A 19,376-nucleotide genomic window follows, 5' to 3' on the forward strand; every position below is an offset into this window, starting at 1 on the left:
TTTTGCACCAAAATAAAGTTATCTAATTATACTTTCACAAACATTTTGAAGCACTCATCTATTCATATATGGTGTATGTATATATCTATATAAACACATACATCTATACATATATATGTATATATATATCTGCATATTTAGAGAGACCATGGAAAATATCCTGTTAGATTTTTTTTCTTATTTTCAAAGATTTAGTTTAAAGTTAGAGTTTCAGAGAGATAGGGAGAGAGGTGGGGAGTGGTGAAGAGAGAGAGAGAGAGAATATCTTTCATCTGCTGGTTCACTTCCCAAATGGCTGCAACGGTCAGAATTGGACCAGCCTAAAGACGTGAGCCAGGAACTCCACCCTGATCTCTTCCATGTGGGTGGCTCAAATCATCTTCTGCTGACTTTCCAGGTGCATTAACAGTAAGCTGGACTGGAAGCAGAACTCAAACAGGCACTCCAATATGGGATGATGGCATCACAAGTGGCAGCTTAACCCTCTGCACCACAATGCTGGCCCCTGGATAGACTTTCTAATGTGAAAATTCATTTATTATTTGGCATGACTCAGAAAAGAAAGCTTGAAGGAGAGAATCCCTTTGAATTTTTCCACCTGCTTATCTAGTCAGTGAAGTTCATGGCCATTTATACATTCAAGCCTCTTTGTAATTTAAACCCTTTTTTGTGTGTTGCATATGGCAGTCTGGGCTGGCCGTCTGGGATGTGACTCCTACCTCAAGAGTAATGATAAAGTTTCTAACACTCAGTGTCGTTGTGGGAAGCAGACTGTTGTTGAAGTGTTATTATTAATGAGAATTACTGCTGGACAGCTTGAACTAGAGGATAATTTATTCCCCGTGAACTTCTAATTGCAGTGAAATGGTTCATTCACTGCCACACTTGTCCATCTTGTTTGTTCCTGTCTTTCAGGCATGGTTGGCTGCAATGAAATAAGGCAGAACTGCACAAGCTGCATGAGAAACAGAAGTCTGCCTTTCTGGGGACACAGTAGAAACTGATCAGAAAGAGGTAACTTGTGTAAGACAGGCATGGGGAAATGGAAAAAAGCAATCTGACATGCTTAAAAGAGTAATAATTAACTCATATGAATCAAGGCACCTACTATGTGTGAGGCTTTATGCCAAAATGGGAGACCAGTGTTTCCAGATGGCCACACACTGCTCTCACTTTTGAAGCTTGCACGTCCCCTCCAGCATTTCTGATAGAGAGCTTTGTCTTTTATTTTAAAATTCAGCATGTCCTCTCCACTCTCTTCTCATTTTGCTTCAATAGATTGCTTTGGGGAAATGAACTCTGTATGTGATGATGACATGCATGTATTCTTGATGCTATCTTTGATGGTGTGGCTCCTTCCCCCTGATTTTTGCCAAATTTCTGCTTCCCGTTGATTCCGTTCTCTGCCATCTTTTATCGTTGGTAGAATTGTTGCCATGCTTTTTGTGTAAATGTCATTAAATGTGCCTCTGACTTGCTGCTACCATGGTAATAGACACTTGTGACTGGCTCTTGACTCATTACTGTATTTATATGAGAGTTGGTCACTTGTGGTTTAGCAGGCTTAAGGAACAACTTGATTCCAAGCCAGTGAATGGATTCAAACTTGTCTGATAGATTAGAGTTTGAGTGTTATTATTATTTAACAGTTAGTAAAGTCTCTGACTGGACTAGTGACAGTATGTCCATCACCTAGGGAAATGATGCTGGCTGTCAAAGGGCATCTATTCTACTGTGGTTGACCTTAGTTGGTCATAGCACAAGTTATGGGGTGGTGGTCTTATCATTGCTAGTCTTGATTATCTTTGATAATTTTACACCCACTGGACAACAGGGCTGGAGGAATCCCAGAGAATGTCTGTGTAGATGCTGAGAAAGTGGAGAGCCTTGTTGATCTCCCATTTCAATATAAATAGAAAATAAATATGACAATTATTAAATTGATATACCCACTCATGGTCTGAAATTCTTTCCTTAGAATCTTGTCTTTGAGTGCAAGCCAGAGAGAGTAAATAATCATTAAGGAGAGAGGAGCACAATCTAGTGTGTTGAGAATCAGTCATTTCTATTTTTAAAATTATTTATTTATTTATTTGACGGGGTGGGGGTAGTTTCAGAGAGAGACAGGGAGAGATAGATAGAGAGATCTTCCATCCATTGGTTTATTACTCCCTAAATGGCTGCAATAGTCAAGACTGAGCCAGGTTGAATCCAGGAGCCTAGAACTCCATCTGGGTCTCCTTCATGGGTGGCAGGAGCCTAAGTACTTGGGCCATCTTCCACTGCTTTTCCCATTAGCAGGGAGCTGGATAGAAAATGGGGCAGCCTGAATTCAAACTGGTGCTCAAATGGGATATTGGCATTGCAGGTGGCATCTTAACCTATTGGGCCATAACTCTAGCCCTGAAAATCAGTCATTTCAATCTAGTAATTACTGGTGGAAGTCTCATGTGCTTGGTGTTGAGCTAGAGAAGGATTGAACTCCATTGAGCTAAGGCATTGTCCTCCTTGGAATTCTCCTGAGATTATATAAGAACTTATTGTAGATGACAGCTACACTGGGAAGCCATTATGTGAAGAGGGCTAGAGCCCAAATTTTGTAGCCAGACTCTGCTCTTGACTCTGAATATCCTGCCTGTATAACCTTTAGAAAGTTGTTAATTCATATATGCTTTGTGTTTCTTATCTGTAAAATTGGGTTAACCCTTGTACTTACAAGTTTACTGTGATGGTTAAATGAGCTAATATCCCTCAAACCACTTGGAACAGCATCTTAGCAAGTACTAGAGGAGTCTTCACAAGTAATACTTTCCAGGATAAATTTGTTTTCTCAAATTACTTTTTCCTAAGGCAATTTGGAATTGATGGTAGCTCATCTAGGTTGTTTTGATGAAAGTAGAAGGAAAGGGCACTTTTCAGCTTGACACCCACTCCCCAATGTGATAGGTTGGGTGGGTCTTTTCAGTGGGGTGCTTTTGAGAGTCCAAGGCCACACAAGGACAGTATCCAGCTCTTTAAGGAGAACCAAACCAAGGGAGAACAAAGAGAGAGATGCTTGGTTTTCATTAACTAACCATTTTGTCAGGGTGTTGTATCCTGACATGATCTTTTTTTGTCATTCTTGTTCCCTTTTGATTGCTATAGACAATAGAAAATGTTTCATGTAAGTGGTTGGGGATAATCCAGTACTGTGACTTTGTGTTTATAGAAGGAGTTGGCACTTTAGAAAGGTTTGAGTCCTGTCTGTGGCACCTTCTATGTCTGTAACTTTTGATAAATCATATAATGTCTGAGTTGCAATTTTTCATTTGCAAAATGGGCATGCTTAAATGTGCCTACCTCCCGGAGTGGTGGTGCTAATCCAATGTGCTAATATGTGCGACAGCGACTTGTAAACTGTAAAGGGTGACATAGATTTGAGTTGTTATTATTAGTGGTTCCTTCAATTTCCCTGCTCTCTACAAGCAGACCTGCATTTTAGCAGCACCTGTGTGCTGTCATCACTTAGTGGTAGATTTTATTTGAGGGCTTTACGCATGTGTCTGTGACTGGTAATTGTGTGCTGTCTTGTCTTGCAGTGAAGGCAGAATAAGCCTTTTACCAGACTGGCTCAAGGTACCAATGTGGAAGCTCTGTTACCCATAGAATAAGGGATCCTGACAGTTTTTTCAGAAAGGGTTATTCTCTCTTCTTCAATTTGTAAACCAACTATTCATAGGAAAACTGTTGGAAACACGAGCTGTTATTTGTTGATATGGTTACTCTGATAGTTGATAAAAAAAAAAGCACTTTCAGAAACAAAGAGAATTAGAGGTTGGCCAGTGTAGAATGAGTGCCATAAATCAAGATTACCTGAAAGGTATATGAGAGATAAGAGAGTAAGCAGAGTAAAGAGATAACAAGGGGAAAATATCCACAGAGCTTGAAAAAGTCCGCCAACTTCAGGAGCAGATCTCTCAGTGTAATTTTGTGCTATTAAAAAAAGTCATTCTGATGGAAACACTTTCACTCATATACGAGAGCATTCCTAAGAAAATAGAATTCTCATATGTATACAGACGCAATGCAGTGGCGTTTGGCCACATTGGACTGAAGTGCTCCAAGAGAAGAAAGGAGAAAGGAAAGAGCTGTTACAGTTGTGGATGGGATCAGATGGGGTCAAACCTGTGCTCTGTGGGTCCTGGAAAACATTTTCAAATACCTTGCCTTGCAGGTGTCAATCATAAGCACAAATGGAGACCAAAGGTGCTTCTTAGGGAAGACTTCATTTTTCCAACCTTTCACCACCACTGAAAAATGGCTGGGGACAGATCCTTGGCACCAAGTGGCTGGAGTTAACGGAACACTGCAGGGACACAGAACTTGGCCCCCCACGGAGCATATTACAGGAGCAGTGCAGTACAGAACCCAGCAGGCTTCTGCAAACGACGCATCCCTTTAAGTTAATTGGTGTTATATAGAAGCTGAAATGCTCCGCTTATTTACAAAGCTACAGATTTATGTAAAGCAAAACCAATTACACTTAATGCCTAAACTATTCCAGGTGCTCAATGATAATGTTGCTAGGCACTAGAGAAGAAACTGCTGTGTGAATGCATCCTGTTCCGAATGGAAGCATGTGTAGTTCACTGCAATTTAGCCTAATCACAAGTGTCAACCCCAGTGTGAGAGTTTTAAGCTCTTTTGGTGCTTGCTTTGGGTCAACTTTATAATTCTGTAGATCTTCTACCTCAAAGGAAGAGTGAAAACATAATGAGCATCATTCCCTATTCTAATGTAGAAATTAAGGAGATGAAGGCAAATTTGGGGGTGGAAACAAGAAAATCAGGCAGATCCTTTTTGTAACAGTGAGAGAGACTGTTAGAGTTTGCCGCTTGTACTGAGGTGAGGTGTTTAGAGATTTTGTGATCTTTTGGGTGTTCATTAAACCCAAATTGCAAACTTGGCATTTAACCTTTTGCAACAAGCAAAGCTTCCAAGGTCGTTTAGGAGCCTGCCTCACTGTTTTGCCACTGAACAAAGGCTAAACAAAGAAGGGTTTGGAAAAGTTGCAAGGCAAGACGTTATGACTAAAGAGCTAGTCTTTTCACTTGTCCTCAAAATAAACAAGCAAATGAAAAATAGTTTGAATAAGAGAAACACCTGGAGTTTTACAGCTGCTGTTTTGCAATTAAAATGCGTACCATGCCTAATCAAGTTGAATAAATCTTTTATTTTACAGATCTAAAATATTTTATGTGTACAAAGGGAGGTGTTTAATTACAAGATCATTTGCAATCGGGTGATAATCCCACCAATCCTATGCAGCAGAAACTGTTCTGCAAAGCAGTGGTTCTCAAACTTCAGAGAGCATAAGAATGATTTCTGTGTATTTGTTAAAATCATCCTATTCCTGGACCACAAACTGGAAGGAGATTTGGGTCACCGCAGTCTGTGTAGGGGCCAGAAAGACTCATCTGTAGCAGGTGGTTCTCAACCACACTTTGGCAAACACTGGGACAAAGGTCTGGATATTGGACTTATTCATTGAAAAGAAGAGTTTCTAGATTTATTTGCTTATAAAGGAAGAAACTTTTTTTTTTTTTAATTTGACAGGTAGAGTTATAGACAGTGAGAGAGAGAGACAGAGAAAAAGTCTTCCTTCCTTTGGTTCACTCCCCAAATGGCCGCTACGGCTGGCACTGCACTGATCTGAAGCCAAGAGCCAGGTGCTTCTTCCTGGTCTTCCATGCGGGTGCAGGGGCCCAAGCACTTGGGCCATCCTCCACTGCCCTCCCGGGCAACAACAGAGAGCTGGACTGGAAGAGGGGCAGCCGGGACTAGAACCCGACACCCATATGGGATGCTGGTGCTGCAGGTGGAGGATTAACCAAGTGAGCCATGGTGCTGGCCCCAGGAAGAAACTTTTTGAAGGTGATTTTTTCTGAGTACATGGATAGGTAGTAGTGAAGACTAAAAAGTATCATTTGGGTTAGGAAATCCCTTCTAGAAACTATTTGATTCTGTCACTTTCCCTCCTCTCAACACTTACTTTACCTTCCCTAATTTCCTTCTTTCCTCTACTCAAAATAATTCCATGATTTATGCTTATTTTCCAACTTCTTCAGTATGCGGATGTTCTGTCTTGGTTAACATTACTTTTGAATTCAGAGAAAATTTCCGTAATCAAATCAGGTCTTGATAGTGTCATATGAAGATCAAATACAGCAAAATCATATGTTTATTATTTATGCAGAATATAGACAGCATATGGTCACGATGCTGGGCCTGTTGTAAAGGTTAAATAAATATATTAAAAGGAAGAATATTAACATACTGTTATTTTGCCTTTAATGACTCATTAAAGCTCTAAAACATAGCTTAATGTTGCTTTTAATGGCCAAACCATTGTAAAAAATAGTAAAATATTATTGGGGTATAGGAAATCCACACTTTCTTGTCACAGAGTAATCACCCAGACTGTGCAATTACTTTATTAACTCTAATGCATATCATGTTAAATGGGAAAGCATAATAGTTTACAAGAAGGGTCATAATTGGTCTTTGTAAATAAAATACACATACAATCTTCACAAAGCCACTCCTAGATATATTGACTCTTATACTAAAATGCATAGTGTTTGAGAAGAAAACAATGAGCACTGTGCTCAGAAGACAGGCACAGTCAAGTTCAGTTTCATAGGGCTGTCTCGCAGAGATCAATACTTGCAGAGAATTCCTGCAGACTGCCATAAAGTTTCAGAGACTTCTCATGGAGGAGAAGTGTTTCTTCAAGATTACTTCCACGGATGTTCTGGGCATTAAAATGATTTAGATTACAATATCTAAAAAAGAAAGAAAGAAAGATTTTCTTAGGACCAGATGTAGATGAACTGATAAATCATTTGCTTTCCTCCTGTGCTTGTCTACCTTTTATGATGGGCTCATAGATACTGGCACAACAGTGATGATTATTTAAGAGCGCTGCTCACCAGGGGCAGTCTGTACAACTGAACAAAGGGAGTTTTAGGACATATTAAGGCGTCTCATAAGCACCTTTAGAGGGTGCTCTTTTAAAACCTGCAGCGACTGTCATTTTCCTTCTTTTTTTTTTTTTTTTTTGAAAGAGAGAGAGAGAGCTCCCTTACCCACTGGATCACTTTCCAGGTATCTGCCACAACCACAGCTGGACCAAGCTGAAACCGGGAGAGAGGGAATTCAGTTCAGGTCTCCCACTTGGATAGCAGGAACCCTAGTACTTGAGCCTTCACCTGCTGCCTCCCAGGGTGCATCAGCAGGAAGCTGGAATCAAAACAGGAGCCAGCACTGGAACCCAGGTGCTCCACTATGGTATGCAAATGACCCAAACAACATCTTAATTGTTACGCCAAATGCCTGCCCTGTGAGTCTCTGCAGAGAGAGGCTATGAAAAGTCTTAAACTTTATTGACTTCACAGAGTTCATGGCAGATGGGACTCCCAACAGATTATGTGATGCCCCAGGGATTTGTGAATTTGGTGCTGAGACTGAGTGGAAAACATCACTGTGGAAGTAAGAATCCAGGAATATATTTCTAGAATGTGCACTGTCCAGCCTTGACCTCCTTACAAAATAGCACCTCTTCTGAGTGCCTTCTAGGTACCAGGCACCGTGCTGGGATAGAGATGGAATCTTTCCATTTCATAGATTGGGAAGTGGAGGTTCCAAGAAGTTAAATAGCTTGCTTACTGCTAATATAAATAGTAGTTGGAAGATCATGTTTGGAATGAGAACTCAGTCATTCTGAATCCTGGCTTTTTCCTTCTATGGCTTGCTGACTCCAAAGTTAAATTATTTTCTTAAACACTTTTGGATAAGCTCTGGGAGGGTAGGAATTTGAGAATACTTTATTCACTCTTGTATTCCCAGTGCCCAGATCAGTGTCTGATACCTAGCAGTTGTTCAATAAATACCTGCAGAATGAGCAAATAAATATGGGCTACAAGTTCAGTTTTATCAAATACACATGAGTTTGTGTGGTCCGACATTTGTTGTTGATTTGTGAAGGTTTCAAAAATTAATTTTACCTTCTTTTCCTTCTCAATATATTGTTCAAAGTAGCTGTAAGAAAATGAATACTGCCTGAATAACTCCAGTCGTTTGTCTCTGATTTATGTTACTTTCAATAATTGTTACAGTTTATGCACAAAAGATTACTGGTATCATTGAAAAAATAAGTTCTATGACATCAACTTTATAAGATGTGTTTTACTACACTGGAGGAACAGTAATGTTGTAAAAACAATCTTCCCTGAAACATTTGTAATTTCTTTATCTTTTAGCATCCAGTGTGGGATTCATATTTCTATTAAGCAGTTTATATATGTTTCCCTAAGACTTTCCAGCAAGAAGAAGGCATTTTATCTGCCTACTTCCTTCATCCCCAAGCTGGAGAGCTTTGAGTATGGCATGCCACCATTGCATGTTTCAGATTTTTTTTAAAATTTATTCAAGTACTTGAGCTGTCACCTGCTGCTTTCCAGGGTTTGTATTAGCAGGAAACCGAATCAGAAGCACAGCAGCAGAAACTTGAATCAAGCACTCTGATATGGGATGTGGTGTCCCAAGTGGTGATTTAGTCACCGCTCCACACACTCATTCCAACTTCAGATTTAATATGGGAGGACTACAATAGAGAGGGAATTTGGGGCTGATTGTTCTGTAAACTTGAGAGATAAGTCTGGCCTGACATGAGTAATTCTGAATTACTCTGCTGGAGATTTGATGTGATACTCTAGTTATTATGACAGGATTGATTTCTTTGGTTCTAGGATTTACACTTATATTGTAGCATATTAATATGAGGGTACTTAAAATGCTAATGGAAAACAGAAATAAAGGATTTTTGGGGGGGCAAAAAAACCTCTAACTCCTTACATAAGGAAGATCTTTAAAAAAGTTCATGGAAACTGCATATTATGGAAAAATTTCCTGGATTTCAAAAATTTGGGGCATCAAAATAAGCATCTTTTAAATACATTTTCCATTATATTTTGGGAGTACTTTCATATTTAAGTTTGATGGTGAGGGTGCCTTTGGCTGCTATCACATTGTATTTAGAGAGCTCACAGATGAGAAACAAATTCAACAAAACAATTGGGAGAGTCATATTACTTGGATATTGGTGAGTTTCTATCATAATTAATCCACTTCCCTCAAGATTTTGGAGACAAATATAAGTCAAGACTGTCCTTGATAGATTTGCCACCATTACCTGGCACTGAAATCAAAGCTCTTGGTTTGATAAAAGTTGGACTATTATTGAATGTGTCCTGAGATAAATGCTATTTGACTTATTAAAAATACATTTCAATAATACTGTCCTTGGGACTGTGGTGCTTTGTTCTGTTTCTTTGCATACTTACAAGTATTGTTCATTAGTGTTTGACAACAGCAAACACTATCGAAATAAATCTGAATTATGTGTTCCTTAGTTCAGATGCTGATCTTAGTCCCTTAGATGCCATAATTCTTTTGTGTCTTAATCTTCTGACTTGGCCTGTCTCCAGTCGCCAATGAGTCCCTAAGGCCACATGTTCCTTTGCAATAATGTAGTTGGTTCTAGCTACTGAATCTTTAGAAGCAAATGTTCCAGACTCTTTTTTTTTTCTTTTGATTTGTGACATTCGTTCTCTTCCTGTGTGTTGCTTATCAATGAGTGGCACTAAGCATGATTACTTTAGCTGAGGTGTCTAATTTTCTTCCCACTTACCAGACCTAGGGATTATTAGAAAGAAAGTACAGGGTTCTTCCATAGCATTTATAAGCAGCACAGTATAGGAGCAGATGAGCATGGACTTTAAAGAGGAATAAATTTGGATTGGAATCCCAGTTGCACGAACTTGTTCAATTTATTTAACTAGCCTTATACTTTAGTGTTCTTATTTATAAAGTGGAGTGATCATATGTAAGAGGGAGGTGGTGGAGATTGAGGTTGTTTCTGTGTGTAGCATGCTGACCAATAAATAGAGGGTATTCAACATGAGAAATTGGCTCTTTTCCTACCTGATTTCTTTCTCTCTGCCTCTCTTTATTCCTTCCCTAAAATGTATGCAGGAGAGAAGAAAGTGGAAAGGTTAAGGAGAAAATGTGGAAAGAATCAGATTTATTTCTGAATCAATTCTATTATTTCATCCTTGTTGTTTTCCTAGTTTAAATGAAGCTTTAAAATAATGAGATTGGCTTTAGGGAAGTTAAATAAGTGAAGGATTAATTTGATAACATATACTTTGGATGGTTATAATTGTAAAAATCCAGGAATCTGTGAAGGCTTTTAATTTTGTCATCCATTCTAACCAGCATGGGTTTGAGGGGTCTCTTATACTGGAGCATATGGTCCACGTCAGCAGGAGCACCAATGGCAGTAAACCTTTACTGACTTTACTGACTGTGCATCCCTCTGATTTACTGTGCTGCCCATGGCATGGTTGATGTTCCAATGGAGACTGCTTAGATGAATAAAAGAATGCTTTAGGCAAAGGAGAAGTGATAATGAATGGGACAATTCATGACTAAACAATTAAATAGGTAAATAGGTGGAGGACATGAAGAAAAATGAACATCTATTTAGTTCCTGCTATGTAGTAGGCGACATTGTGCTTGCTCTTTATCCAAATCCACCCCCTTAAGTCCATAAAAAGTTAGTTCAAGGGTGTTTCATAATGTTCATGGGAAAATGCAATCAGAAATAAGGTTATTTTTGTGCAAAAAGATTTTGAGATTCTTGCATAGGTTTGTTTCATAATATGCATTTTCCATGAACTTACTGAAGATCCCTTGTGTTATTGTCCTTATTTTAAATATATAAAAGTATAGGCTCAGAGAGTTTAGAACATTTGCTTAAATGTGCACAGCCATCCAAGACTATGTCAATAAGAGAGACAGAGAGGGAAAGAGAAAGAGAGAGAGAGATGGGTGGCAATGGATGGATGGTAGATGTGCATATTAAGCCACTGAATGGTCTCAAGTGACTGACTAAGGGATTTTTCAGTTTGCTATTGACCTTGAAATGGTCACTGCTGATTTAAAGCTCCAAATGTGATCCAAATCTCAAGCATCATTAGATTCCTAGCTATTTGTTTAATGATATTTGCTTTTTAATGGTAGTGACTCATTCATTCTTATTATCAATCTGGTTATTTCTAATTCCAAAGTGTAGTGAAGAAAAAAAATTTGCTTTAGGACACATTGTAGAGTTGAGTGAAGCACTATTGTATTAGGATCATTTGGAAAGTGAAATCTAAATTGGAATTTTTGGCTGTGAATAATCTGTTAAATTTCTGCACTGTGCTAGTTTTTCCAGTCATGGGATGCTGGATTCCTGTTGACTCAGTGATGGTTTATACCAGTATATTTCAGAGACTTGGAAATTTTTTATCTTCCACAAACTTACATACCTTTGTGAAACACTCCAGAATCCCAGGACGTTCAGCAACGTTAATGATGCCAGTAGGAAAAAGAAGCTTCCTAAATTGCCTTTGTTTAATGTGTTTGGAAACCAATTGCCTGTTTGGAACAAATGTAATTGTTATTCAACTGCAGAGTTGCAAGTTTCTGTGAATATTTTATTATTCCACAATTCATAGAACTTTATTCACTTCAATAATACCCACTAAGCAAAAAAGCTCATCTAGAACTTCTTGTCAAAACTCATTTAGTTCTATAATTAATAATAAAATGATAAGCAAAGCACTCCAAATATTTTGGAGGTTAAAAACACTTTCTTTGCATAGTATAATGTAGGCATGAGAAGAAATGCATTGTAAAAGTAATCTTGCTTACGATGTTCATTTGGAGGAATTGTGTTTGTGTTGTTTATCCTCATATTTCTTTTTTAATTTATTTTTATTTATTTATTTGACAGGTAGAGTTAGACAGTGAGAGAGAGAGAGAAAGGTCTTCCTTCCATTGGTTCACTCCCCAAATGGCTGCTATGGCTGGCGTGCTGTGCCTATCCGAAGCCAGGAGCCAGGTGCTTCCTCCTGGTCTCCCATGCGGGTGCAGGGGCCCAAACACTTGGGCCATCCTCCACTGCCTTCCCGGGCCACAGCAGAGAGCTGGACTGGAAGAGGAGCAACCTGGACTAGAACCCGGTGCCCATATGGGATGCTGGTGCCACAGGTGGAGGATTAACCAAGTGAGCCATGGCGCTGGCCCCCAGAAGAAATATGCTCATATTTCTATCATCTAGAGCAGCACCTGGCATGTAGGGATTGTTTGGCAACTATGTGTTAAATAAGTGGAAAGCATTGCCATGATGAGATGGTAGTGAAGTGAGAGAGGTAATATATAGAGATGATAGATGTTGCATTATTTTCACAGCTTAGAAAATCCAGAATTATTTTATATTAATATCACAAGTCCTACTGGCCAAATTATTTGCAATCTCTGGTTGACATGCAGTGTTTCTTTTGATTGGATGGGTAATCCTTCAATTTAATAATCTCGAGTAAAGGACCCCATTTTCTTTGAATGTCAACTGAGTATATATGAAATTATTCAGGATTCCAAGCAATTGCTTCAATTTGCTCCTAAGTTTAGACTTGACTTTGAATCTTTTCTGCAACTTTCTTGCCATACTTATATCTGTACTCAAATCTGTATCTTTACGCACACTCAATTTTCTTCAGTGGGTTTTGAGGCATTATTGTTGAATATATTACATAAAGTATAATATATGTTTTATATGCACATTTACTTTTAGGTAGTAATTTAAAAACAGAAATAGAATCTAATATTACCAAATACATTACAGACACATAGTGTTGCAGAATTTTAAAAGGGGAAATTTATAACTTTATTTTTATAGAAAGAATGTAATTCAGTTGTTGTTCTGGATGGGTAAAATATTTCTAAAAAGTGTTGTGTCTTCTGAAAATAGAAACCAGTTGTCTTTGAACATTCAAATGCCAGGGTGTTGGCATTACCTGGCTTTTTTAAAAGGACATTTCCAACAATATGTGAGGAAAGGAAGTGTGGGATCAGTGCAATCTGTATTCGGGCCGATAGAGTTGATCTTCAGTGCTGTTGGTAACGGGTTGTGAGTTACTTCCAGAACTGGAAAATGGTTCTTGGGCTTTCCCCTGACAATGCATACTTTTAAGTGGGATTTGAATTAAATGCTGTATTCAAGCTTGATTGTCAGCAAGTGCCTCAGTATGACAGCTGTGATTAATTGTGCCATTGCCCATGGAAAACTCGTTGTCTATTGTCCCAATGACCATTATTAGGGATCAACCATGAAAATTAGCTCTGTCCATTACAGTCTGGGACCCATAAATGGAAGCTGGTACTGAGTTTAAAGCTATTTTCTAAGTTTCACTTCCCTATTTTATTAATCTGTGTTCTCTTCCAGTGGAAATTTATGGTCTTATCGCTATATTGACATGATGCCTTCACCTAGAGTTTAGATGAGTAGTTTAACTCAGTGTTTCCCTATGTCTGTTTTTATGTTGCATATGGTATCTTAATGTGTGTGTGTCTATGTGTATGTGAAGTAAACATGTGCTTGTAATTGAATAGGAGGAACTGGGGGAGAAGTCAACATAAGGTGACAAACGTCCCACTTGTTTTTGGGAAGAAATAAACCATACGGCTAAGCCTATTCAAACAGTCCTATTTTCTTTTTTCTCCTGAATTAATATCCCAGCCGTATTTCTGTCCTTTTCATTTCACATCAGCACTTTGCATGTCATGCGATTATACCATTTTATCACCCGGTTCTCTTGCCAGAGCAAGAGGAGTGTGCATGGGGTATGTGAAGCCTCAGAATTAACATGACATTAATTCTTCTTGGAGCATGAATTTTGGCCCGTAATCAGTAATTGAAAGGACTACCTTTATATTCTAACAAAGTCAGATGAGGGGGAAGAATATAAATTTTGTAAGATCTTTAAAGGTAAAACATAATATTTCTAAGAAATTGTGCAATTACAGCAAATACCAGCCTTCAGGAGACAGAACCAGATCCCCTGAGCATGCCAGCACACTTGCATCTGTCACTGCGGATACCATGGTGGGCACAAATGAGAAGCAGTGTGACTCGGCATATGAAGGTGTGGGGTGATGGCTCAGGAGGATATAACAGAAAGGTTAGAGAAAGGTAGTAGAAATTTGCAGAGATACACAAAACATTCTTGGAGTGCAGTTATTTTAAAAAATCAAATGAGAGATCACCATAGCACCTATTCAAGCTCCCGGTAATTTTCTTATATTCCTTCTTAAATATCATTTTTAGTGTTAATCTTTCTACCCAATGCCGGTCTTCCTTTTATTCTCATATTTCTGTCTTATTTAACGCACCTGAGTTTTTAGCATGAGGAAAATACTAGTATGAAATTTGACAGAAATTCTTCATGAATTGGAATTTGCTTTATTTACATACAGATTGTATAAAGATATAGCATTGTGTGTAACAAGATATTAGACACTGGAAATATTTTTGAAGTCAAATCTTACCTCTATTATTTAACAGTTTTGTTATTGGGCAAATAACTGAGCCACTTGAGCCTCAGTTTCTCTTCTCGAAAATGATGTCAACAATATTTCCCTCACTGGGAGTAGAAAAGAGAATGGCTTTCAAGTGTTGGACACAGAGGAAGCACTCCACAAACACTAGATGTTCACTCCCCTTTAGAGATAACTCACAAAATCACCTAGCCTGAGGTTGATCTTGGGCCCATTTCCTGTCAGATATTTCTTCATGCTCTGTGTGCCATTTTTTTTATCATTATCCCAGGACTGGTTATAAAATGTTCCATTTAACATTGTCAGTTGACTCAGCTCTTAGGTACTATAACTTTATTTTAGTAGCTTATAAACTTTTATTGTCGTAATTCACATTTGTGCCGTTTTTCATCTGACATTTCTAGCAGCTGATTGAAATCAGGGGCATCCTTGCAAAAGGAGACAAAATGAGGGCATTAGGTCTGCAATGAGCCTAACTAAACTTCCTAGATCTCGGCTTATATGGACAGGAAGGTTAACAACGTGAGAAAGAACATGTCACATAAAGAGTTTGGGGTCATTCATTATGTGCCATTCGTTAATGCTCATGGTGAAGCCTAGTCATATACTAATTTTTTTTTTTTTTGACAGGCAGAGTGGACAGTGAGAGAGAGAGACAGAGAAAAAGGTCTTCCTTTGCCATTGGTTCACCCTCCAATGGCCGCCATGGCTGGCGCCCTGCGGCTGGCGCACTGCGCTGATCCGATGGCAGGAGCCAGGTGCTTCTCCTGGTTCCCATGGGGTGCAGGGTCCAAGTACTTGGGCCATCCTCCACTGCCTTCCCGGGCCACAGCAGAGAGCTGGCCTGGAAGAGGAGCAACTGGGACAGAATCCGGCGCCCCGACCGGGACTAGAACCTGGTGTGCCGGCGCTGCAAGGCGGAGGATTGAGCCTAGTGAGCCGCAGCGCCGGCGTCATATACTTTGATAGTTTAACCAGCTAGTTAATAATGATTACTAGGCTGTGGAGAACAGAGCACTCACAAATATTTGGCATTTTCCAGAATTCCCTCAAATATCTCTTGCTCAGCTAAATTTCTTTATTCATTTGATAAAAATCATTTTTAAAGAAATTTTCATGTGTCAGGAAATGGGAATGCCAAGCTACTTAAGAAAGGGAGTTCATAGATGAGTATGGGACATGCAAATGGTAGTTACTCTAGAGTGTTAGACACCTTATAGATATGAAACAAAGTATTTCTAATTATCTTAAATTATCATGATCAGTTTTTAGAGACCAAAGGACTTTCCTAGACCAGCTTTTATTGTGCAGACTAAACAGTGAAAGCACAGAGGGGTAGAGCGAAGCATCGCTCAGTAGAACCTTCATCTTCTTACTCTTACAACAAATATACCCTCTATAGCCCACCTGTGGGTGCTAATGGACCCATCATTTTTATGACTTAATGACTTCTCAACAGTTCCAGAATGTCTTTGAAATAGCTTACCCAAAGTCCTTCTGAAATACCTAACATAACATCTCTCCTGAAATCCTGGCAGTGACATCCAACCCACTGTGAGAATCTTGGAGTAATTTACAATAAATTGAAGGCTTTTAAAACAGTCCTGAGAACCATATCCTCATATATGGTGACACACATGGGTGATGATAGTATAAAAAGCACAAAGTTGCTGATGCGAAAGGGAAAGATATCTTATTTCTTTCCGATCTTATGCCCTATACTGTGCAGCACAAATTTCGTGTGCAGCCTTGATATCTCTAAGCCTCCTAGGGCTCCAAAGGCCTAACCATGTGCTTCCCTGTTCTCACTAGAAATGTTGCCCACCCAGAGGAAGAGCCTCTTCACCTGACCGTTTCCCCTACCACTTAGACCAGCTGTGCTTTACCCAAACATAGACCCAACGAGTTTAACTTCCATGTATCCCTCAAGGTTACTGAAATCAAGCACATCCTCCTGCAGGAACCAGGGGCACCACACCCCTTTGTGACTATGAAGCCTACCACTTAGAAAACCTACTTCTTCATGCCGTTCCTGTGTGCAATGCCCATAGCCCCACATGGCATGCTGAATCTTTGCCTTTACCAGGCTGTGAGCATACGTGACTGATGAGCTGCTATCAGTCTCATCTGTGCCAGATGCATATTTTCAGCCATCTTCTACTACTTAGAGTGAAGGGGTTACTCCACCACCAATGGGATAGGTAGGAGGTGATCAGAACACCACTGAAAGTATAAACCATAGAGAGGGGTTGGCACTGTGCACAGCAGGTTAACACACTGGCCTGAAGTGTTGGCATCCAATATGGGCACCGGTTCCAGTCCTGGCTGCTCCACTTCCAATCCAGCTCTTTGCTATGGCTTGGGAAAGCAATGGAAGATGGCCCAAGTGCTTGGGCCCCTGCACCCATGTGGCAGACCTGGAAGAAGCTCCTGGCTCCTGGCTTCAGGTTGGCGCAGTTCTAGCCATTGCAGCCAATTGGGGAGTGAACCATTGGATGGAAGACCTCTCTTGCTCTCTCTGCCTCTCCTCTCTCTGTGTAACTCTGACTTTCAAATAAATAAATCTTAAAAAAAAAAAGGTATTAAACCATAGAGAAAGTGATTTTCACAAAATAAGAATAACTTTAAGAAGCATGATTTGTAATATCTGATATGAATATGTATCATATAATAGTTAAAAGGAATGAGACCCTAAGCTAAACCAAGAGACAGCTGAAAGGAACAGAATGGAAAGATAGCCCTGACATAGTTACAAGGTCTCCTAAAACTAGGGATGTGTTAAATATGTGTCACTGGGGGCAGGCTTTGGCCTAGCAGTTATGATGCTGGTTAGGATATCACATCTCATACCTAGGTTTAACCCCCAGTTCCAGCTCTCATTCCAGATTCCCATCAAGGTCGACCCAAGGAGGCAGCAGTGATTGCTCAAATAGTTGGATCACATGAGAGACCTGGATTGAGATTCTGGCTCCTGGCTCCCACCTGGGCCAGCCCTAGCCATTGTGGGCACTTGGGAAGTCAACAAACAGATGGCGGTTCTCTCTGTGTCTATGTCTATCTATGTCTGTCTCTCTCTCTTTCCACCCCTCCAATATATACATATACAAATATATTTAGCTACTTAATTTTATTCCATTTATCCTATAGTTATGGAAAACATCAAATTGTGCTGTGAAAGTTGGTTATATAAAGCAAATAAAGGTAATTTTTATTCAACATCAAAATGAAATTCATATGGATGAGAAAATTAAATTCAAATGTTAAATCACTGAAATTCCACAAGCAAAGATAAATGCAATGAAATCAGCACAATGGAAAGAGTTGATAGATTTGATTACAGACTTGAGCAAAACAGTCTCATCTATAAAGTTAAATGTTGAGTTGAAACTGGGAAAATGGTTACTAGTAAATGAGTAAATGATAATATCCTTAAAGTATAAGCTACATAAATTGGTAAGGAAACAATGTAAATAACTCAATAGGGAAGCAGGCAAAGAACAAGACCAAGCCCTTCATTAACAAGATGAAAATTTCAAGAAACATAAAAAAATTTCAATTTTACATCCTAAAAACCAGAAATTAAGGTAATAATAAATTATAATTTTTTCCAGATTCATCAAGATCAAACTATTATTGTGTTCAAAGATGAAATTAATATCTTGAGACAATATTATCATATGACATTGACAGCATAATGGATGCAATCTTTAGAAACAATTTTGCTTTACTTCTTAATTCCTCATTGAAGGAATAATTTCATTTCCATGATTTCATTCTAAGGAGAGAATAAGTGATGTACTTAAAGATTATACAAAAGAATGTTCTCCTTAGTGCATTTATAATATTGAAAAATTGGAAACAACCTAAGCATTTCATAAGAAGGGACAGGTATATTAAGACATAAAGATGTCAAAAAGTTCATGGAATGTGGAAATAAAAGACAAATTCATTTTGGTGCAAAAAAATGAAATCTATCCATTTCAAGAGCCTTCAAAAAGTTCATAAAAATATGTATCATGAAAAAACTATGCATGATTTCAAAATAGTTTTGATACTAAAATAAACTTATCTTTTAATTCCATTTTGCAAGAGCATTTTGAAGTATATATATATATATATATAATGAAATATATCATATAATGGTTAAAATTGAGGATTTTAAAAATTCCAAATGGCATGGACATATGCTCAGAATATTAGTTAAGGGATGATAAGATTGGAGATTGATACAAATTTATTGATTGAGCAATCAGCATTGTTTATTCAGAATCTAATTTTGTTTACAATCTGTCCATGCATATATGAAATTTTTAATTTCTATTTTTATTTTTTATTTTTTTACTTGACAGGTAGAGTTATAGACAGTGAGAGAGAGAGACAGAAAGGTCTTCCTTCCATTGGTTCACTCCCCAAATGGCTGCCACGGCCGGCGCACTGTGCTGATCTGAAGCCAGGAGCCAGTTGCTTCCTCCTGGTCTCCCATGCGGGTGCAGGGCCCAAGCACTTGGGCCATCCTCCACTGCTGTTCCGGGCCACAGAAGAGAGCTGGACTAGAAGAGGAGCAACTGGGACTAGAATCCGGTGCCCATATGGGATGCCGGCGCTGCAGGTGGAGGATTAACCAAGTGAGCCATGATGCCGGCCGCATATATGAATTTAATACCTGCACTCACATACATATGCACACAAATGAAAAAATACTGGGAGAAAATTTACCCAAGTCATAATTTAGACATTATATTTTCAGTCTTTTTCCCCCTTTATTATTTGGATTTCTTTTTATCAAATGTTCCCTTTACAGCAAATAAAAATAATAATAATAAAATAAAATGACTTCATCAAATATACTAGAAAAATTTGACTTCCAAAAGCCATGCTTAATTAATTGTAAA

The 19,376-nt window shown here is 38.8% G+C and overlaps 1 protein-coding gene across 1 annotated transcript in view; it reads right to left on the bottom strand.

The window, feature by feature from the left end:
• Positions 1–6,676: 6,676 nt before the first annotated feature.
• The window catches only part of SLC15A5 (solute carrier family 15 member 5), a 93,354-nt gene continuing 80,654 nt past the window's right edge, over positions 6,677–19,376 (bottom strand). Inside the window, exons 8-9 of the mRNA XM_062195508.1 lie at positions 11,415–11,523; positions 6,677–6,824 (exon numbers count right to left, since the gene is read on the bottom strand). Of these exons, the coding sequence (XP_062051492.1) occupies positions 6,677–6,824; positions 11,415–11,523 (257 nt within the window). The remainder of the gene's footprint in view (positions 6,825–11,414; positions 11,524–19,376) is intronic.

This window comes from Lepus europaeus, chromosome 6, assembly GCF_033115175.1.
Source record: "Lepus europaeus isolate LE1 chromosome 6, mLepTim1.pri, whole genome shotgun sequence".
Taxonomy (NCBI): Eukaryota; Metazoa; Chordata; class Mammalia; order Lagomorpha; family Leporidae; genus Lepus; species Lepus europaeus.